Source organism: Cynocephalus volans, chromosome 5, assembly GCF_027409185.1.
Source record: "Cynocephalus volans isolate mCynVol1 chromosome 5, mCynVol1.pri, whole genome shotgun sequence".
Lineage (NCBI taxonomy): Eukaryota > Metazoa > Chordata > Mammalia > Dermoptera > Cynocephalidae > Cynocephalus > Cynocephalus volans.
In genome coordinates, this window is record NC_084464.1 from 71,503,167 (window position 1) to 71,526,918 (window position 23,752).

General features: G+C 32.1%; 1 protein-coding gene across 1 annotated transcript in view; it reads right to left on the minus strand.

Annotated features, from left to right (window-relative positions):
* Positions 1–23,752, minus strand: part of EYS (eyes shut homolog) — a 1,675,061-nt gene that overhangs the window by 1,486,340 nt on the left and 164,969 nt on the right. Inside the window, 2 exon segments of the mRNA XM_063097631.1 lie at positions 4,068–4,207; positions 14,465–14,624. Of these exon segments, the coding sequence (XP_062953701.1) occupies positions 4,068–4,207; positions 14,465–14,624 (300 nt within the window).

A 23,752-nucleotide genomic window follows, 5' to 3' on the forward strand; every position in this document is an offset into this window, starting at 1 on the left:
CTGTTCTATCAAGTATGCTACCTCAGGAGATAGACTTGGTGTAGTTATCCCGTTCCTCTTACTCAGATTCTACTCCTCTGTCTCTGACAACAGCTCCTGTACTCAATGCTTTCATCTGTAACACCTTTCCTGTTTTGTTATATTGCTTGTTTCAGGGTTCTAGTCAAGAGTGTGCAGATTTTTTGGTTGGCTTGTGCAAAATACATACATTAAAGAGCACTGTGTCTCAGATAGCCAGATACCAGGGAAATTCATAGATTTGCTTGTTAGTCTGTTTGTTTGCATCTTTTAGTGTAGTCTGAGATGACTCAATACAGCACAAGGAAAAGAATTAGACACTACTTGCTAATCATGCACAAAGCCTAGAATTTATGAAGATTCATGTGTGCTTAACTAACCACATCTACAAAAAAATATAAAAGAATGCATGATTTACTAGTTTATGATGAATAGATAAATGTTGTAAATTAAGGAGTTGTATTTTTTTATATAAGTCTAGGTTACTAAATAATACCTAATAAAACCTTGAGAAAAAGCAATGTTTTAATAACAAGGAATAATAGTGCTGAACTCACAACAGTGCAGACCATTATCCTGTATAAGTGTAAGCTTTCATCCTTACATCATTTTCAAAATAATTATTACTGAATTCACACAAACATTTGTCCAGAGAGTATGATATGAACACCTAAATTACATCTAAAGCTTTGACTGAGACTTTTTCATTGTGTGAAAAAAGATGGTTACTTCTTTTATACCGAAGTTATTTACTATATATAAAAATAAATGTGACTAATTTCTGGCACTCAAAAATACTATATTTGGAATATCAACAGGATTTTTCATCTGTTCAGATAGTATAGTCTTATACCGGAGCTATAGTTTTCTATAATTAAATTTGCAGAAAAAAAGGGCTCTCAAAAACTTACAAGACAGTAAATTGTATCAGTGAATACATACAACCTTGTATATCCAGGGAAAGATTTTTCAATTTTTGTTGTCTGTAGAATCAAGGACTGGCTTAAAGGATTCCATTAACCCTTTGAAATTTTGTACTTGTGTGTGCATAAATTATTGTGATGTGATTATTTTTAGCTTTTGTCATATTTTCAATGAGTATTTGATCAAAGAAATATGTCGGAATCTACCCATGTACCACCAAGATTAGAGTAGAAGCTACAACTAGAAATATAAATTATTGGAAAAATATCTAGTAGCTATATATAATATCACAGATATTATATATAATATATATCATGCATAATATATACAATTAATTATTAATATTTTTATTGTACAAAAAGCCAATATTATAAAAGATATTTTATTTTATTTTAGATGTTTAAAAAATGTTTATATGATAAGGAAATGTAATAAGCATACATATAATCTTATAACCTTTTAGTAACAGGGTTATAGGAACTCATTCATATTTATATGCTTCCTGCAGTTAGGATTGACTGGTCTTTGAAAGGTTTTGGAGATATGACATTGCCCAAGTGCTTGCTGATATAAATTTTCATGGATTCTTCTCAGTCTCTCACACATCTACACCACACATCCGTCCCTTCATATTGTAAGTGATGTACATACCTCTCTAATTGGCATAATTTCTCAAAGGACAATCAGAAATTGCAGTGGCCACACTAGGGAAATTTTGGCATAAACTTATTGCTTCTGTTCATTGGACAGATGTAATAGGACAATAAAGGAAAAATCCTTGTGAGGAGATTCTCTGTCCTGCGTGTCTAATAGAGAGATTACTCTGTTAATGCACAAGTCTTCATTTTTCATTTTCATACCTCTGGGATAAATAAACACTGTGCTTTTAATTACATGGCTCTACAGAATTGTCAGGTATGTGACTTATAGTTTAAACAGTCCATAATAACTTGTTCTTGCATGTGTGAGGGCACGTGTGAAATGGATTTTTCTTCCTTTAAGCACCTACTACTCATTGCAGAGGGGAGATAATAAACCTTTTGCAATGACAATTTTATATCTTCCTGAATCTAGTTCCCCTTCACTTATTCATTCTCGCTTTTTCTCCTATTCTTTTTTGCTTGGGAAAATTTGAAATTAATTGATCATAAGTACTGTTTATATCATTACTATAGATATCATAAGACTATTGTTCAGATAGTCAAAAATTAATAAGAAAAGGAAAATGATTTACTGTGTTTTATTTATCTTCTTTTCTCTTGCCAAAATTTAAAAAAAGCTAAAAAAGCATACTTGTATGTATGAGTAACATTGTTAACCTTTTAGATGAAAAGAAAATCAGGCTCATAACTATTTCAGCTTAAACTCAAAAGTCTTGACTTTAAACATAGGTGAATGCATAGGTCTATCTATTTATTTATTCAAAACTACTGTATTTATTTTAAAAGAGCTTAGGTAATTTCCTAATAAATAAATAGCACTGCAGGTAAGTCAATAATTTAACTTTAAGAGCTATTTTACCATTATTTCCTCAAATAGTCTATGATTATAAATATATAAAGTTTAAATAATTAAAATTTTAATAATGGATATAATTTAAAAGGATTTAATCTTGTGAATTCCTATTGATCCTATTAAACTGATGTACTAGATTGTCTTATTGATGATAGTACAAATTATATATATTTAATATGAATCTGTAAGTTGTAATTTCCAAATTTTTAGTTAACATTACGATCTTATACTCATATTTAATTAAATTAATAAAATTATCTTTGGATAACTGAACAATTTTTAATTAAGAAAAATATATAAATATTAGTCTCTAAACATGGTTTTAAATTGACCCACTTCCTTATAGAATGGAAATGGAATGTAAAAATATTTTATTTTAAGTTATTTAAATTAAATAAAATATGTAATTAAAAAATAGCTAAAACATTCTTGGATTCTTTGTGCATTTTCTTGAGTCTAAAGAAATAAATGTTGGTTACTTTAAAGCTGGTAATTATTAAAAAGTATACAGAGAAATAGAAATATGTAAACAAAATAATAAATATGATTTGTTCATTTATTTCCTTAGAGAAGGTTTACAGTTAATTAATAAATTTATTAAGTATATAATTGTCTTCAATATACTGATAAAGTTAAATATATCTTAAAGATAAAGTTAAAAGCTTTAATTTAATTGTCTATGTGCATAGTCATGTATTTGTGATTGGCTAAATACATGTAAAAATGTATTAAAATTACATCATACATTTATCAATAGTATAAACATAATAAAAGATATATTGAGGTCACACTTTAAGTTAAAAGGTCTGAGGAATTTGAACTCTGTTTGCCTGTAGTTGTAATACTATAGACGATGAATCAGAAGGAAAAAGAGACCTGTGTTATTTTTTTTAAGGTTGCCACAATGTTAATGGATATATTCATATACAAAAGGGCTTATGAATCTTCATTAAAAATTATTTATGAATTATATACTAAACAAAATTGGAATTTAATTTTGTTTCTGTAAAATGACCAAATTAGGTTGTATCAAGATAAGAGAGTTTACAAATATTTTGTTAACTTTCTAAACTTTTTGGAAAACTCTTAAATCATTTTCACAAAAAGCTCCTAATTTGTTTAAAATTAAGGTCCTAAAATTTTTATTACTTGTTGTTTGTTTGAAAATATAACCCTAATTTTTACAAAATGTAGATGAGGTGGAGAAAATGAAGAAATCTTTTTTTATATGTGCCATAGGCCTTACAACTGTCAGTGGTAAGACTACCCAGAAATTAGAAATCTCCCAGAGATTTAACTATATCCAAAAGACATTGGCAATTCACTATGATCTTTACACGAAAAAGTGGCATAATCGCAACTGCATTTGAGAAGCTTTAATCAGTCAACAAATTATAACATGGATAAGACACAACAAGACCAAAAACATAAAAAGTAAATACAGATTTCTGAGTAGAGTGTTGGAAATTTGTATATGAAATTATGTTTAAGCTATGCCTATCTTGAAAACTGAAGAATCCATAACTTTAACGTTTCTATTTTTTTTTTTTCAAATTAGACAAGTACGAGCTAACGAGACAAATGAGAAAATACTACAAAATTTACTGTACCTCTATTGTGCCTTCACCCAGGAACAAAAATGCAGAATTAATGTGTTCAGGTTTGTTCTCATAGACTGCACCTCCAGTGCAGTTTGCAGCCAGGAAAAAGTAGGTATCAATAATCATGTCACATTTTTCACCTTCAGATCCTTTCAAAGAGATGCAAAATTAAATCACCTATCATAAACTTGAATTCACATTGAATTATTAAGGACAGTTGTCAAATTACCTGAAAATATAATTTTGACAGCAGTTGCCACACAATAAGCTTCTATATAGCTGTAGAATATTAAATTTTAAAGAGACCAAAAAGATAATAAAGCCCAAACCTCTCATGTTAAAAATAGACTGAGAAACAGAACATCAGAACAAGAACAAGGCACAGCTCTCAGGTCAAAGCATTTAAAAAATACATATTTTTTAAAATAATCAAATGTCCACTAAATTGCCAATTAATAAGTGTAAAAAATGATGTGATAACTATAAAAATAATGATAAATTTTATACAAAAATAAAATGAAATCATTTTTACTTTTTATATATTGTGATTGCATCGGAAACCATTTGGAAAAACAAATTCTTAAAATATTATAATGGGGGCCGAGCCCGTGGCTCACTCGGTAGAGTGCTGCGCTGGGAGCGCGGCGACGCTCCCGCCGCGGGTTCGGATCCTATATAGGAGTGACCGGTGCACTCACTGGCTGAGTGCCGGTCACGAAAAAAAACGATAAAAAAAAAATAAAAAAATAAAAAAATAAAAAAATATTATAATGGACAAATTATCATCCCCTCATTCTAGTCTAATGGAGGAAGAGAATTTGTGTGTTTCTGTGTGTGTGCATGTAGGTATACACATAGGTACACATGCATAGATATAGATACATAATTTAGATAATTTATACTTTAATATTGGACATAATACCTGTGATATAAGAAGAAATGAAATAGCAAAAAAGCAAAAGAATTTAACCGATATTGATGAGAATGTGACCTATATTCAAAAGAAAACTTTGTAAATATAAATACATAGATGGTCTAGCTGTAGAATTACAAGATAAAGACTTTAATTATAAATTTGTTGAGGAATCTATTGGAAAAGATGAATAAAATAGGCATACAGGGAATTAGGGAATGAAAGATTTGGAAACTGTAAAAAAAAAAAGAGAGAGGAAAGAGTAAATCTCATAATTGTGAGGAGAAAGGATCTGATTAGGCTGACATAAGAACTTGTTATCAGTCATTAATAGAGGTAATATTCCCAAATAGTGAAAAAACACAGGAGACCTGATGCAGTCTCCTTGTAAATATAGCAAATCTTCTAGTAGTTAGACAATTAGTATTTGCTAGGGGTTAGTATCTATCTAAGGAATCCTTTAGCATGATATCCCTGATTTATGATTGATTATGGTTAACAAGCCTAAATTCTATGGACTTATGAGGCATAGGTTCCTGGAAAATATTGTATAAGCTATGAATCTTACAAGTGAATAGTAAAATAGGAATGGTACGTAAACCGACATCTCCCTGCTATGTGCATTCATACCTCACATAGAAATCTCACTTCTATGGAAGAAAAGGAAGGAGCTAGAAAGCCAAGCAGAATATCTCAAAGCTCCTCAAATCTGCCTAAGTAACGTGACTGCTTATAACTTTAAGATTATAGAAAATTTCTGCTATATTAGTAGTAGGATAATCAATGAATGGGTTTATCAGCAGATCAGACACAAGAGAAGAAAAGATTAGTAAATTTAATCATAGGTCAATAAAAATCATATGTTCAATGTGCTGGGAGTAAATAGCTCAACCCTGGTTATGCTAGCTTCATTTAGCAGTCAAATAGTGCTCCTCTTTCTATTTTTTTTTTTTTTTTGGTAAGAATTTATGTAGTGTTAGAATTAACTCTTCATTCAAAATTTGAGAAAATTTGGATAAAAGGCCATATATTCCCAGTAGGCTTCTTTGTGGAATGATTTTAAAAATTATTGTATTCAATTACTTAAGAAGTTGTAGGATGGGCCGAGCCCGTGGCGCACTTGGTAGAGTGCTGCGCTGGCAGCGCGGCGACGCTCCCGCCGCGGGTTCGGATCCTATATAAGACTGACCAGTGCACTCACTGGCTGAGTGCCGGTCACAAAAAAAAAAAAAAAAAAAAAAAAAAAAGAAGTTGTAGGATTACACAGATTTTATATTTGTGATTGATTTTGTTTATCCAACTAGTATTTTCCTAGAAATTCATCTATTTCATCTTTGTCCAATTTATTAGCATAGAGATTTCATAATCATATCTAACTAAACATTTGGATTTAACTTTGTTATATTTTTGCAACCTTGTTGCCTCTGCCTTCCTAAGCCTCCAAAGGGAGATAATGAATAAAGAAATAAGTAAAATGAAAGCTTTAACCCACAAAGATAATGTGAAGAAAGTCAATAGAGAGCAAATATTTTCAATATATCTTGAGAAGCTAAAAAATGGTGGAAAAGTGACTAAATTAGCAGTACGGCAATAGTCAAAGCATAGAAGTCTCCTGAAGGCATAATTATGAAAAACAAATTTATTTGACTAGCAGAAAGCTTGAGATGTTCTGGGTTTAAGAGCATCTAAGAATGTGATACTGAGGTGGATTCTCAGGATTGCTCTGGCTATTTGGGGTCTTTAGTTTTTCCATATAAATTTTAGGATTTTTTTTTTATTTCTGTGGATTTTTGTTTGTTTTTATGGGTAGAATTACATACACACACACACACACACACACACACACACACATATATAAATATACACACACACACACAATGTGTAATGATCAAACCAGGGTAGTTAGCAAATTCATCATGGCAAAAATGTATCATTTATTTTTGATGAGAACATTTGAACTCCTCTCCTCTAGCCACTTGAGGACATACAATAAATTATTTAAAATTGTAGATGCCTAGCACTAGTGTACACACTAAAACTTATTTTTCCTATCTAGCTGTAATGTTGTATCCACTAACCAACATTTCACTAGGCCTCTCCTACCTCTTCTTCCCAGCCACCAGTAACCATATTTCAACTCTCTACTTCTAAAAGTTCAACTTTTTTTTAAGCACCCACATATGAATGAGAACATGTGCTGTTTATCTTTCTGTGCATGACCTATTTCATTTAACATAATGTCTTTCAGGCTCATCTACCTTGCTGCAAATGACATAATTTTATCTTTTTCTTGGTTGAGTAGCATTTCATTGTATATATATGTCACATTTCTTCATCCATTTATCTGGTGACACTTAGGTTGATTCCGTACCTTGGTTATTCTTAATAGTGTTGCAACAGATATGGAGGTGCAGATATCTTTTCAGTATGCTAATTTCCTTTCTTTTGGATAAAGAACTAGCAGTGAGATTGCTGGATCATGTGGTAGTTCTACTTGAAGTATTTGAGGAACCTCCTTATAGTTTTCCATAATGGCTATACTAATTTACATTCTCACCAACAGTATATGAGTTCCCCTTCCTCTGCATCCTCACCAAAACTTGTTTTTTTGTTGTTTGTTTGTTTATTTGTTTTTTGTTTTGTCTTTCTAATAATAGCCATTCTAATTGGAGTGAAGTTGTATCTTATAGTTGTTTTGATTTGCATTTCCTTGATGATTAATGATGCTGAGCATTTTTCATTTGAATGTTGGCCATTTTTATGTCTTCTTTTGAGAAATGTGTGTTCAGGTCATTTGCCCATTTTTAATTGAATTATTTGTGGGTTATTTGATTTTGAGTAGTTTAAGTACCTTGTATATTCTGCGTATTAATTTACCAGATGAATAGTTTGTAAATATTTTCTTCAATTTTGCTGGTTGCCTCTTTACACTGTTGATTATTTCTTTTCATGTGCAGAAGATTTTTAGTTTGATATAATCCCATTTGTCTATTTTTGCTTTTGTTGGCTATACTTTAGAAGTCTTATTCATGAAATATTTGCACAGTCCTATGTCCTGAAGTGTTTCCCCTGTGTTGTTGTTGTTGTTGTTGTTTTTATAGAAGTTTTGTAGTTTTGGGTATTAATTTAAGTCTTTAATCAATTTTGAGTCAATTTGGGCATATGGTGAGAGATACAGGTCTAGTTTCGTTCTTCTGCATATAAATATACAGTTCTCCCAGCACCATTTATTGAAGAGACAGTCTTTTCCTCAATGTATGTTGTTGGCACCTGTGTTGAAGATTAGTTGGCTGGAAGTATACAGATTTATTTCTGGGTTCTCTGTTCTGTTCCATTGGTCTATATGTCTGTTTTTATATTAGTACCATGCTGTTTTGATTACTATAGCTTTATAGTATATTTTGAAGTTAGGTAGTGTAATGCCTCTAGCTTTGTGCTTTATGCTGAGGATTGCTTTGACTATTTGGGGTCTTTTGTGGTTCCATATACATTTAAGAATTGTTTTTACTATTTCTGTGAAGAATGTCTTTGGTATTTTGACAGATTATATTGAATCTGTGCATAGCATTGGGTAGTATGGACATTTTGACAATATTAATTCTTCCAGTCCATGAACATAAAATATCTTTCCATTTTTTATGTCCTTTTTAATTCTTTTATTGGTGTATTATAGGTTTTATTGTAAAGATCTTTCACCTCCTTGGTTACATTTATTCCTAGGCATTTTACTTTTTGGTAGATATTGTAAATGGGATTGTTTCTTGATTTCTTTTTTTTACTGGATTGTTGTTGATGTATAAAAATGCTACCAATTTTTGTATATTGATTTTTTATCTCGCGAATTTACTGAATTTGTTTATTAGTTTAAAAATGTTTTGGTGGAGTCTTTAGGTTTTTCTACATATAAGATCATGTCATCTGTAAACAGGGACAATTTGACTTCCTTCATTCTAACATGAATGCCCTTTTATTCTTTATCTTGCTAAACTGCTCTGGCCCCAACTTCTAGTTTAATGTTAAATAAGAGTGGTGAGAATGGGCATCCTTGTCTTGCTCTTGTTCTTAGAAGAAAATTTTCAACTTTTTCTTTTTCAGGATGGTGTTTGCTTTGGATTTGTCATATATGACCTTTATTCTGTTGAGGTACTTTCCTTCTATGCCTAATTTTTGAGAGTTTTTATGATGAAGGAGTGTTGAGTTTTATCAAATGCTTTTTCTGTATATATTGAGGTAATCATATGGTTTTTGACCTTCATTTTGTTGATGTGATGTATCTCACTTACTGATTTGCATCTGTGGAACCATCCTTGCTTCCCTGGGAAGGGTCCTACTGGTCATAGTATAAAATCTTTCTGATGTGCTACTGAATTTAGTTTGCTACCATTTTGTTGAGAATTTTTGCATCTATCTTTTTCAGGGATATTGATCTTCAGTCTTCTTTTTTTGTGTGTCCTTGTTCAGTTTTAGTATCAGGATGATGTTGGCATGATAGCACGAGTTTGAGAGAATACTCCTTGCTACAATGTTTTGAAATATTTTGAAAAGAATTGGTATCTTCTTTAAAATCATGGTAGAATTCAGCAGTGAAGCCATCTGGTTTGGGGCTTTTCTTTGTTGGAAGACTCATTATTGGTCTCTTCTGGTTTACTATTTCTTCTTAGTTCAGTCTTAATAGGTTGCATATGTCCAAAAATTTATCCATTTTCTCCAGATTTTCCAATTTGTTGACATTATATTTGTTCATAATAGTTTCTAGTGATTCTTTATATTTCTGTGGTATTGGTTATAATGTCTCCTTTTTCATTTCTGATTTTCGTTATTCATGTTTTCTCTCTTTTTTTCTTAGTTTTTCCAGTTAATGGTTTGTCAATTTTATCTATTCGCAAAGCCAACTTTTCATTTTGTTGATCTGTTATGTCTCTTTTTTGGGTTTCTATATCTTTTAGTTCTACTGTGATCTTTGCTATTTCTGTTCTTCTACTAATTTGGGGATTGGTTTGTTCTCACATTTCCAGTTTCTGGAGGTACACTTTTTGATGTAAGCAATTATTGCAAGAAACTCCCCTCTTAGTACTGCTTTTGCAATAATCCATACGTTTTGGTTTGTTGTGCTTCTATTTTTATTTGTTTCAAGAATTTTTTGATTTCCTACTTAACTTCTTCTTTGATCCATCAATCATTCAGGAGCATGTTTTTTAATTTGTGTGTATTTGTACAGATTTTTTTTAGATGGATATCCAGTTCCATATTAATTATTGAATAGACCCTACTTACCCTAATAATTTGAGATAGAAATTTTATTATGTGAAATTTTCTACATGACTTGTATTTGTTCTTGGACTTTGTATTTTGCCATGCTTGTTGACCATCAATGCAACAGTGCTATGCTTTTCATTATTGTAGCTTTATATTACAATTTAATATCTGGCAGAGATACTTCTCTACCCCACCTGCCCACATGATATACTTTTGCAGAATATACTTGGCATTGTATACTTAGTTTTCCATGTGAACATTAAGAAATAAGATACCAATTTCACAAAACAAAGAAAAAAATGCTATTATTTTATTGAAATTATAATAAATATATGAAATAATATAGATAATTAAAACCTTTAACATGTTGTGCTTCCTCTCCAATGGCATAAAGATCTCTTTGGGGGGTATTATTATTTTTTATTTTGAATTCACTGATATAATTATATGTATTATCACATACAAAATGATGTTTTGAGGTTTATATACATTGTGGGATGACTAAATGTAGCTAATTAGCACATACATTATCACACATAGTTATTATGTTTGTGGTAAAAACACATCAGAAAGTATAAAACTCAGTAAAAGTATGCACACAAATTTAGAATTCTCTAATACTATAATGGTGGTATATAAATCACTTATTCTTTAGCATAAAGGTTGAAAGACAAAACTATTAAACATAATAATAGCGACAGCATAATATATCTTTAGAATTTTTTTCAGATTATGCATTCAAGTACCTATAGGACAGCAATACCAAATGTTTTCTTCATTTAGAATATGCACTTTTTATTCATTTTAGTCCTATGCATTTTAATATTTCAATTGGTGTCATGTGAATTTTTTAATTATATCAGATAATTGTCTTTTATTTGTTTATGAAGCAATTTGTTTAATAATTAGCATATTAATAAAATAATATAATTATCTTACTGTAAAAATGTTTTAAAATTTTATTGTATATAATATGAATGAAAAGCATTAAACCACAATTTTTTTAAACTTAGATTTTTTAAAAAATCTTGAATCCTATCATTCTAATGTATATATAAATAGATGCCTTGAAAGTGGAGCAATATGGTAAAAATAGCTTTCAATAAAGACTTATTTGGAGATACAGCATTTCCTGCTTTCACAATAATCACTGTTAAATTAGAAAAGTAATTTATAATGAATAGGTTATAATTACATCTTGTAAGATCCACTATTTCCTGATCAAAAAATGGAAAATTTAAAGTAAATGTAGGTCTGCAACATCAATTCACAAAGAAATCCTAATAACTTAGAAAAAAAATACTAGTAGATATTAAACTTTTTAAGTGTTTATGTTTAATTTCAATAAGAAAACTGTAATAATGACATACTTAAAAAGAAAAGTATTTAAGAGAACTTCTCTCTATTTCTTTGCAATTTTATCTTTTCTTAAGTATGAGTCATAATGTTTTATTTCACTTCACAACTCATTATCCACTCTGTCAGTACCTCCTTTGCTAAACCTAATAATACATATAATGAACATAGATGATGACATTGAAAAGAAACAGCTCACGTCAGCTCTTTTTTTCAAGTTGTGCACTGTAGACCAATTGTCCTTGAAGGGGCTTCTTCTAATTAATTACCATCCCTTCTTTGTAGAGCAGTCATATTGGCAAAAAATTGATTAGGCGTGTAAGACACTTCATTTAGGTTGCAGAAAAATACCTTAATTAAAATAATTTTACTGCTGGTAAAATTAATGCATACCATTCAAATTCACCAGCTTGATTTTAAAATTCCTCCTCAATTATATTTTATGAGAGGAAAAAAAGAAAAGTAGATCTTAATGGCAACAACCAGAAAAAATAACTCTTGCTGTACATAAAATGTATAATTTTATTTATGTATTTTTTATTCTAGATTCTATTTTGTTTTGAAAACTTTACCAAGAGAAGTTGCACTGTTGGATCTTTATACTAATATTCAAAATTAGTTTGGGTAGCTCTACTTAAATATTTATTGAATATTAAGCATTTTCACACTGGCTTCGTTCCCTTGGTCAGCTTAAGTCATTTAGGTTCTTAGATATAGGAGCACATAATTCTTATTTTTGTGATAATCAGATATATGCAGTAATCTCTGACTATAGATTCATAAAGGAATAATGATTAAATATGCATATATTACTTTCACAATAATGGCTCAGTGCCAATTTATCCATGAGAAATTTTGACTTTGTATTACACCCTCAAGTTCTAAAAATATATGTTTGGTATGTTACTGCCATTCATCAAATTGACTGTTTGCTTAGAGCTGATTTATACATGAGCAATTAGACTTTATATTACTTCCTCCATTTTCAAAATACATTTCATCATTGTGAATAAGTTCTCTTTAGGCATTTTTAGTTCTCCAAAGAAGCTTAATGTTTAAAAACAATTAAACATATTCAAACATTATTCCTGTATTGAGACAAGAGGAAATCAAATACAAAAGTGATGCAAGCACTGAAATCCATGAACTGATTTAGTGTGTAACAGTAGACAGTGTTTCTCAATCTGTTAGTTCAAAGCATTTATGAAGCCTTTAAAAATCTTCTGGCTCCACCTCACTGCAATTCCAGTTTGTTCTGTAGTGGAAGTTCAGCATTAGTATGTTTCAAGGGGTCCTCACATGACTCAAATATGTGGCCAGGGTTTAAGACCACCAAACTAACGCAATCTCTAAGTTGTTCCAAGACCAGATAATTCACTTAAATTTAACTTAGGTTGCTGTTGTTCTTGTTTGTTTGTTTTGATTGATTGTGTCATTTGTAAAATAGTAAGTATTCATAACACAGTCTCTGAAGTTCCCTTTAGCACTAACATAGTGTGATCAACAAGTCAGTGCTCTCTTCTACCGCTTTGGATCTTGAGTGTGATTTACGTAATGAACTGATAACTGTTTCTGTCATTAGAGATTGCTCACTCTGCAGAATACAATTTTATGAGTGTGGTGAAAGAAATTATCATGTTTTCTGTTTAAAAGGCTAATTGTTATTTTATGTCAACACTGTTTTAATGTAACAGAAATCTTAAAAATGCAGCTGCTCTCAGTTAAATAAAATAAGCTGTTAGTTAAGAGTAGACACAGCAAATCTACTAATTTGCTGGTTGTGATAACTACAATAACTACAAAATATCAATGTGAGAGACATATTCTTTAAAATAATGAATTAAAGTACCATACTGTTTTAAGAACGTGAATCAAATTTGCATCAGCTAAATCAAATAGTATTAATGTAATCAAAGAACAAAAAATTATGTTCATTGAAATAGGTTCTGAAATAGCAACTGCTTCTATAAAAAAATTAAAATACATTTAATAAAATATGTGCTGGAAAAATTTTATTTCAGGTTTTTAAGCAAGAAAACTAGTAGTCTTGTTGACACTTCCATCACTTTCTCTGTATAATCCATAAACAGGAACTTCCACTTATTTCAAGCTTTCATCACCTCACATTCACATGATTCCAACCAACTCCCTACCTTTTTTCCCCTCTCCAATCTATTTCCCCACTTGATTTTTTTTTTAATGTGTCAAACTTTGCAATGATTCAATATCAATATATTTATCCTGATATTTTAGTTCTGGCATTGCCCCCTTGCCCAATTCTTACTTTTACTCTTTTCTCAGAGCTCCAGCCAGGTCTTCAAAGGATCCATCTCTTTCAATACAATGTTTTAAGAAATATAGTACCCTAAATCCAGAATTCTGTCTTCCCCAAATTCTCTTCCATGACATCATTCTCCATATCTCTCTTCGAAGGTCATTTTCGAATGGCAAGCTTTTCAGACGTCCCAACTTCCTTTCCCAATTGCCCATATTTTTCCTCTTTTTTTTCTCTCAGTAGGTTCTTTGGCTGTTAGCTTTCATGGGAGGCTATTTGTTCCCAAAAGAGCATTTTGTGTCAAATACATTTATATGTTTATCATTGAGAATATTTGTCCAATATCCCTCCCTCCAAATAGATCCATGAGGAGGAAACAGCTCTAGTTTTCCTCGCCCTAGTATATCTTGCACAAAGCAGAATTCCTAGGATATAGTTGGTGTTCCTGTTAACAAACAAATTGGGGTATAAGTGTATTAATTTCATTTTTAACTTTATTTTGCATTTTAAGATATAAAATACCTTGTGTGATTAGAAAATGAATACATGCCTTGTAAATTTTGAAGTGATTAGTCAAATTAGAAATTCTAAAATTAAATGTATTACCTGTAAATCTCAATTGCCACACATATTCAAATTGAGGAGGACCTTTAGCTTGGCAAATATCGTGGCAGATGGATCCATAGTAGCAGAGGTACAGATGAATGAAGTAAACATTCTTCACAAACCAACATGAATTTCTTGTGCACCCTGGAGTGCATACATACTAGAAAAAAAATAATGAAAAATAATAGATACTGTATCAAAATATTATCAGCTAATATGCATATGAATAGCTAATTTTTAAAGCCAGTGACTAAAGAAAAGTTTATGGGACACACCTTTAATTCCTCTCTTTGCTTATTTTTTCTAATTCTTTATCTTCTCTTTCTGTACCATCTTTCTTTATGTTAACTTTCAAAATGCCTATGTGATATTCTTTTGGTTTTGACTCACTCTCCATTATACAAGAGTACCTTATCTTCTCTTTCCTGAGCTATAATATGTTTCTCCCCAAATTAAAAATAACTGTCATATAAATTGAGAGACACACCATTTAAAACATATATGATGCAATTGAATTAACACAAAAGAGAAGAAACAATTCATATCAGTTCTGAATGACAAGGTACTGTACAAATTTTTTCTATCAGTTGAAAATATTTTAAGATATTCAGGCATATTTTGTAATAATACGATTAGTCTATGCTAATTTTCTGTATCTTCAAAGACAGAAATCATACCTAGTTATAACCACAACTAAATCAATTAAATTTAAATCATTTTAAGTCACACTGAGGCCATCATTAAGTCTTAGTACATACAACTCTACTTAGGTCTTAGAAAGACATAAACCAGTGAATACTTTAAGCCCTAGAGACAGATTAAGGCTATGTATTCTGTTTAGAGCACACTTTACAATAATTTCTAGTTTTCCAAGTTTCCAATGAACAAGTTCCCCCTGAATCTAGCAGGACAAAAATACAGTACAGTCATGGGGCTCAAGAAATCATTAACATCTGACACTTTCTCTAATCCAGTTGCTACTCTAAGTAAGCTTTGTTCTAATTATTTCAAGTCATGATGTCTTCCATCTGGATTCACAATCACAGTCTTCTAAGTGTATGACAGAACATGAATCTTAAGGCATGTCACTATGCTGATTAATAAAAGAGCATACAACTAACTGGAACCAACACTGAAGACAACAAAAAATCTGAAAATTTATTGTGATTTAATTATATTGATTGGCAACCCAAAAAATACACTCCTATGAAATTTCCAAGTCTTCTAAAAATATTTGTAATTAAAAAAAATGTGATTGTACATATCTGTGGTGTACAGCATTGAATATCGATACCTGTATGCAACATGTGATGGATAAATCAGGATAATTAGTATGTTCAATATTGTACCAATTTCTCCTAACCTTCCTCTGCCTCTCCCTTTCCCACATCTGGTGACCTCAACTCTGTGCTCTCCTTTTGAATGTTCAATGTATTATTATGTTATTATGATTGTTGTCTCTCTCTCTCTCTCTCTCTCTCTCTCTCTCTGTCTCTCTCTCTTCCTTTTTTTCCTTTCCTGTCCCCCCTCTCTCTCTCTCTCCTTCATTCTTTCCTTCCTTCCTTCCTTCTTTCTTCCCTATCACTTATGAGTGAGGATAAATGGTATTTTGCTTTCTCTGCCTAGCTAATTTCACTTAACATACATTTCTCGAAGTTCATCCATGTTGCTACAAGTGGCAGTATTTCATTCTTTTTCATTAGAGTAGTATTCCATTGTGTATATATACCACACTTTCCTTATCCAGTCATCGGATGATGGAAATTAAGGTATGTTCTAACTCTTGGCTATTGTAAATAGAGCTTCAATAAACATGGAAGCACAGGTATCACTTCAACATAATGTTTCCATTTCTTTGGTATTACTCAACAGTGGAATTGCTGGATCGTATGACAGTTCTATCTGTTGTTGAATGAGAAACCTCCATACCATTTTCCATGAGGGCTGCACCAATTTATAGTCTCACCAATGCTGTAAGAGTGTTTCTCTTTCTCTGCATCCTTGACAACATTTGATATTCTTGCTCCTTTTGATATTAGCCAGTCTAACTGGGGTGACATGATATCTCAATGTGGTTTTGTTTTGCATTCCCTGATGCTGAGTGATGTTGAGCATTTTTTTCATGTGTCTGTTGGTCATTTGTCTATGTTCCTTTGAAAAATGCCTATTCATCTCCTGTCCCCATTTTTTAATCTGGTTATTTGTTTTTTTACCGTTAAGTTGTTTCAGTTCCTTGTGTATTCTGGACATTAATCCTTTTTGGATGCATAATTTGCAAGTATTTTCTCCCATTCTGTAGGTTGTCTTTACACCCTGTTGATTGATTCTTTTGCTGTGAAGAAGCTTTTTACTTCAATATGATCCCATTTGTTTATTTTTTTCTTTTGTTGCCTGTGCTTGGGGGGGGGGGGATCACATTCATGAAGTCTTTGCCCAGTCCTACTTCAGAAGTGTTTCCCTTATGTTTTCTATTAAGAGTTTTATAGATTTGTGTCTTTTATTTAATTCAATCCATTTTGCATTGATTTTGTTATATATAGAGAGGTATAAGTCTAGTTTCATTCTTCGGCATATGGATATCTAATTTTCCCAGCACATGTATTGAAGTTAGTCTTTTCCCCAATGTATATTCTTGGTGCCTTTACCAAAAATCATTTTTTTGTAAATATGTGGGTTGATGTCTGGGTTTTCTATTCTGTTCTTTTGGTCTGTGTGTCTGTTTTTATGACAATACCGTGCTGTCTTGATTACTATAGCTTTGTAGTATAATTTGAAGTCAGTTGGTGCCTCTGACTATATTTTCTTATTTTATTTTATTTTATATTTTATTTTATTTTATATATTTCTTTATTTTATTTTATTTTATATTTTCCTCAGGATTGCTTTGGATACTTCAGGGTATTTTATTATTCCATATGAATGTTAGAATTGTTTTTGTTTTTGTTTTTGTTTCTGTATTTTTGTGAAGAATATCACTGATATTTTGATGTGGATTACATTGAATCTGTAGAATGCTTTGCATAGTATGGACATTTTCACTATGTTAATTCTTCTGGTCCAAGACCATGGAACATCTTTCCTTCTTTTTGTGTCCTCTTCAATTTCTATCAACAGTGATTTGTAGTTCTCACTGTAGATATTTTTCATGTCCATGGTTAACTTTATTCCAGAGTTTGTTTGTTTGTTTGTTTGTTTGTTTGTTTGTTTGTTTGTTTGTTTTGGTGACTATTATAAGCAGGTTAGCTTCCTTGATTTCATTTTCTGCTAGTTCATTTTTGGAATATAAAAACGCTACTGATTTTTATGTGTTGATTTTGTATCCTGAAACTTTACAGAAATTGTTTATCAACTCAAAGAGTTTTGTTGTAGAGTCTTTAGGCCTTTCTTTATAAAGGATCAGGTCATCTTCAAATGAGAACAATTTGATTTCATCTTTTCCAGCCTGGATGCCTTTATTTCTTTCTCTTGCCTGATTGCTCTGACTAGTACTTCCAATACTATGTTAACAGAAGTGGTGAGAATAGCCATCCTTGTCTGGTTCCCATTCTTATAGGAAATGCTGAAAGCTTTTAGGATGATATTGGCAGTGCCTTTGTTATTAAATGACTTTTAGTGTGTTGAGATACTTTCCTTCTCTATCTCATTTGCTGAGAGTCTATCTTATAGGGATGTTGAATTTTGTCAAATGATTTTTCTGGGTTTATTGAGATAATCATATGGTTTTTGTTCTTGATTTTGCTGATGTAGTGCATCACATTTATGGACTTGCATATGTTGAACCATCTTTGCATCCCTGGAATGAATCCCATCTGATTCTGATGGATAATTTTTTTGATGTGTTACTGTATTCTGTTTGCTAATATTTTGTTAATGATTTTGGCATCTATATTCATCAGAGATATTGGTCTGTACTTTTCTTGTTTTGTTGTATCCCTGCTGGGTTTTAGTATCAAAGTAATGCTGGCCTCATAGAATGAGTATGGAAGAATGGCCTCTGTTTTAATTTTTTGGAATAGTTTGAAGATAATTGTTATTAATTGTTTTTTAAAGAGTTGGTCAAATTCAGCAGTAAAGCCATCCTGTCCTGAGATTTTATACATTGGGAGACTTCTGATTGTTGTTGCAATCTTGTTTCTTTTTGTTGGTTTGTAAGGTTTTCTATGTGTTCTTGGTTGAATCTTGGTAGTTTGTATGCCTCCAGAATTTTATCCATTTCCTCCAGGTTTTCAAATTTCTTGGAATGAATTTGTTTATCTTAGTCCCTACTGATTCTTTGTATTTATGTGGTTATCAGTTTTAATGTCACATTTTTCCTTTTGGATTTTTTGATTTTTGTAGTTTTTGTCTTCTCTCTTCTTCTTCTTCTTTTTTTTTTTTTTTTGTTAACCTAGCTGATGATTTGTCTAGTTTTTTGGTCTTATAAAAAAACATTTTTTTCTGTTTCATTTATCTTTATTATCTTCCTATGTGTCTCTATTTCATCTCTTTCTGCTCTGATCTTCATTACTTCTTTCTGTCTACTAATTTTTTGGTTTGTATTGTTCTTGTGTTTATAGTTCTTTGAGGTAAAACATTAAGTTGATTATATCAAATCTTTCTATTCTTTTCATGTAAGCATTTATTTTGATAAACTTCTCTTTATTACTGCTTTTGCAGTATCCTATAGGTTTGAGTATGATATGTCTTTATTTTTATTAGTTTCAAGAAAGTTTTTGATTTTTTAAAAAATTTCTTCATGGACTCATAGGTTGTTCAGGAGCATGTTGGTTCATTTCATGTATTTGTATATTTCTAGAATTTCAGTTGGTATTTATTTCCAGTTTTATTCTGTTGTGCTCTGAGAAGCTACTTAAAATGATTTCTATTTTTTAAAATTTGATGAGACTTGGTTTGTGACCTAACATGTGGTTTATCCTGGAGAATGTTCCATGTGTTGGTGAGAAGAATGAATATTGTGTAGTTGTTAGATATAATATTCTGAGGATATCTACCAGGTCCAATTGATCTAGTTTGTAGTCCAGATCCTGTGTTTCTCTGCTGATTTGTTGCCTAGGTGATCTATCCATTGCTGAAAGATGTGTTTTCAGGTCCCCAACTATTATTGTATTGGGGTCTATCTTTTTTTTTTTTAAGGTCTAATAGTGTTTGCTTTATTTATCTGGGTGTTCCAAGTTGGGTGCATATGTATTTATGACTGTTATTTCTTCTAGCTGGATAGATCCCTTTATCATTATATAATGATCTTCTTGGTCTCTTTTTATGTTTTTTTTTTGGTGAAAGTCTATTTTACCCAATATAAGAGTAGCTACTCCTGCTCATTTTTGTTTTCTATTTGCATTGTGTATCTTTTTCTATCCCTTTACTCTTTGTCTGTGTATGTCTTCACAGTTGAGTTGTGTGTCTTGAAGACAGCATATTGTTCGGTCTAGTTTTTTAATCCAATCAGTATGTCTGTGTCTTTTGAGTATGAATTTAATCCATTTATATTTAGGGTTATTATTGAAAGGTATTGAGTTACCCCTGGAACTTTATCAATTTTCAGTTGGGTGTTCAAATATCTTTTGTTCCTTTCTCCTTTTATTGCTTGTTTTTGTTGTTTGTTTTTTGAGGTGGCTAGATAAAGGTTCTTTCACTTTTGCATTTGTGTTTTTGTTCTACTAGTGTGTTTTGCTCTTTTTATATATTCATGGTAGTGATTATTATTATTATTATTTTTTGATTCCAGATGCAGTACTCCTTTGAGGATTTCTTGTTGGGTTGGTCCTGTGAGGGTGAACACTTGCAGTTTTTGTTTGTTTAGGAAATATACTATTTCTCTCTCATTTCTGAAGGATAGCCTTGATGGGTATGATATTATTGTCTGGCATTTTTTTCCTGTAGTATTTTGATTATATCATCCCATTCTCTTCTGGCCTTTAGGGTTTCTGTTGAGAAGTTTGCTGTTAGTCTTATGGGGACTCCTTTATATGTGACTTGACACTTTTTCTTGCTTTTTTTTTTTTTTAACATTCTCTTTGTGACTTTGAGCTTTGCTGGTTTAACTATAATGTGTCTTGGAGAGGACCTTTTTGAATTGGGGATCCTTGAGCTTCCCAGCTGAAGGTCCACGTCTCTCTGTATACTTGGGAAGTTTTTTGCTATTATTACATTGAACAGGTTTTCAATGCCTTTTCCTTTCTCTTCCCCTTCTGGAACACAAATGATTGGGATATTTGTGTGCTTCAAGTTGTCTGCTGGCTGCCTTAGATTTTCTTCATTTTTAATTTTTTTTCCCCTTTTTTGGTCCACCTAGGTTATTTTGAAAAAAAAAAAAAACTCAAGATCAGAAATTCTTTCTTCTGCTTGCTCTAACTGGCTGCTTAAGCTCTTGGTTGTGTTTTCCTTTCTTTTTTAAAAAATTTCACTGAATGAATACTTCAGCTACAGGAGTTCTGCTACATTCTTTTTTAAGGCAATAACACATTGCACATTTTCTTCTTCAGATCCTGGATACTTTTTCTCATTTCATTGTGTCCTCTGACGCTTTTTGTATCTCATTGTATTTCCTTAAGATTGCCACTCAGAATTCCTTTATACTCATTTTGAGGGTTTACTGCTCTATAGGGGCTGGTATTTGAGTACTATCATATTCTTCTGGTGGTGTCATATTTTCTTGTTTTTTTTTTTTTCACATTTCTAGTAATTCTCCATTGATGTCTAATCAGCTGGTAAAGCAGTTGCTTATTCTGTTATTCTAGAGGGAGACTTCCTCTTGTAAATGATTTATCTTGACTGTTAAGTGGGGTGTATTGGTTCCATGTAGAGGCAGTAGTGTAGTTTGTGTAAGTACTTCTACCAAATTCAGTATTGGAATTGCAGGTGTGTGACTCTGCATCCTAGTCACAGGCATTTCTGAAGATGGTGACATTATGATGGTTCATCCAGGATGTGTGCAAGTCCTTGACTTCTTGGGAGAATCACCTGGGTCCCCTGTTGCTCTTTGACTTAGGTGAGTGACCATGGGTGGGCCTTTTTGCCTAATGGTAAACTCCCTGAGACCCTGATAGGTGAACTGGGACATACTGGTACTCCTCAGGTTGAATGGATGGCCCTGGTGGATTTTCTCTTTTCTCTTTCCTATAGGTAGAGGCTGCTCCTGGGACCTTACTTTCCCTGGTTGGGGGATGGATTTGTGTGGTTGGAATTTTCTTCCTTACTCTATTTGGGTATCCTGGGTTTTTCTACTCTAGGGGTTTCTGCATATGTCTCTCCCAGATCAATGCAATCTTGTGGGCTGCACACCAACCTCCCACCCAAGGTGTGTTACTACCATGTATGGCAGTGTAATTCCCCCTGTGGGATGGGTCTCTGGGTGGCAGGTTTGCCTTAGTTCACCTTTTTCCTTGGGGACCATTAGTGACTTTCCTTCTGTCTATACTGACAAGTGGACAGCAGATAGCATATAAGGTGGCAGTGGCTGCTGGTGTGGCAGTGAGCCCCTCTTGTGGTGGCAGTGGCTGTCACAGACCATTTGCACAGCACCAGTGTCTGCTGCAGTGGCATGGAGTGCTACTGCCAGTGAGGTCGCCAAGCCTGCTACTGCTGTCAGTTGGGTGGGCAGGCAGGTGGGGTCACTTCCTGGGGCTGGTGAGGTCACCATGTGCACTGGTGCTGTCTTATTTCCAACTCTTAAAATCACCAAAAGCTTTAATTCATCACCATCACTTTTATATTAAGACATCTAATTTCAAACTCTATAAGTGGCATTAACTAATCTTCACTGTCAGTGAACATTTTCTCCATTGGATTTGTGATCTTCATTATGATAAAAGATATAAAGGCCTAATAAATTCTAAATCTAGAATTTGTGTGTTTTGCTCTTTTTATATGTTCATGGTAGTGATTATTGGGGGTTTTTTTGTTTGTTTGTTTGTTTGTTTGTTTTTTATTCCAGATGCAGTACTCCTTTGAGGATTTCTTGTTGGGTTGGTCCTGTGAGGACCAACTCATATAAATCTATGAGTATACAAAATAAACTTGGTAAAGTAGCATATTATCCATATTGATAGGAACTTGTAGAGTCATCTCTTTACGTAAAATAAAACAAAACAATGACAGACCCAAAGCTAAGCTTAAACTAAATCATCTCAGGTATTTTGTTCTGTTTGTGTTTTGTTGTTGTTATTTAAACTAAAGATATCACAGGCAGCTAGACCAAAATTATGCAATCCCCATTTCTGCCAGGCAAACTCAGGAGCCAAGGAGCCATTTAGAAATAAGACTTCAAATCTTCTGTAATAACATAGGGGGAGACGGACTAGTAAGGAGCAGATGCCAAGTAATGATGACAGATGGATCCCTGCTCACAGGAGTTGTATGGTATTCCTCCTGCTGGTTTGAATTTACTTGGAGGCCAAATTAAACTCCTTGGCTTTTCAAAATGAATAAAACAAAGTCCCCAAGTATAGATTTCAAGGTGTTTCAGAACAATTTATCTGTCCTTAGACCCTTCTATCCTGAATGAGAACACTGTAAAGGTATTGACTTTAGATAACTTTTGAATTTACAGGGGGTTATTTGGAATGGAAAACTGGAGTTCTTATTGCTTTTTATAAATTATTGCAACACCAATACATTTTCTCCTGGCTTTACAACCTGAATGCTGTGAACAATTTATTTCATTGGACCATATGTAGAGGTTGGGAGTATTGTGATACAGGTCTATCTCTGATTCTGACTTGTTATTCATAACTTGAATGTTCATGTGAGAATGCACACCCATACCACACACACCCAGCACACCTTGCAGCAATAACAAGAAAACAGATGTACAATATCACATTCAAATCATATTAATATAATATTAGTAAAATAAGGTAACAAGATGGAAAAGTACAGGCTTTAGAATGAATAAACTAAAACTTTATCTCTAAATAGCACTGAGCTTTCTAGCAACCAAGGGAGAAGGGAAACATAAAAATATAGCATAGCTTTTCTTACTGATTTTTATTTTGGTGGATTCATTTTAGGTTATTGGGAAAACCATACTTCCAGACAATATTCTTAAGGGATAATTGTCATATGGTGGAGAATATTAAACACCTGATGATAATTTAATAATATTGTTGTGGAAAATTACTTGTTTAATTGACCATGAATCCATAAAGTGTCCTCTTCATAGTGTTATATGATTCAAGTAAGATGGTTCTTAAGTAAATCAAATTCTTACTTTTTAATTATGAATTTTGAAAATGCTGCTAATGAAGGAAAAGTAATTCTGAATTTGTATGGAAATGGAGACTAATGTCA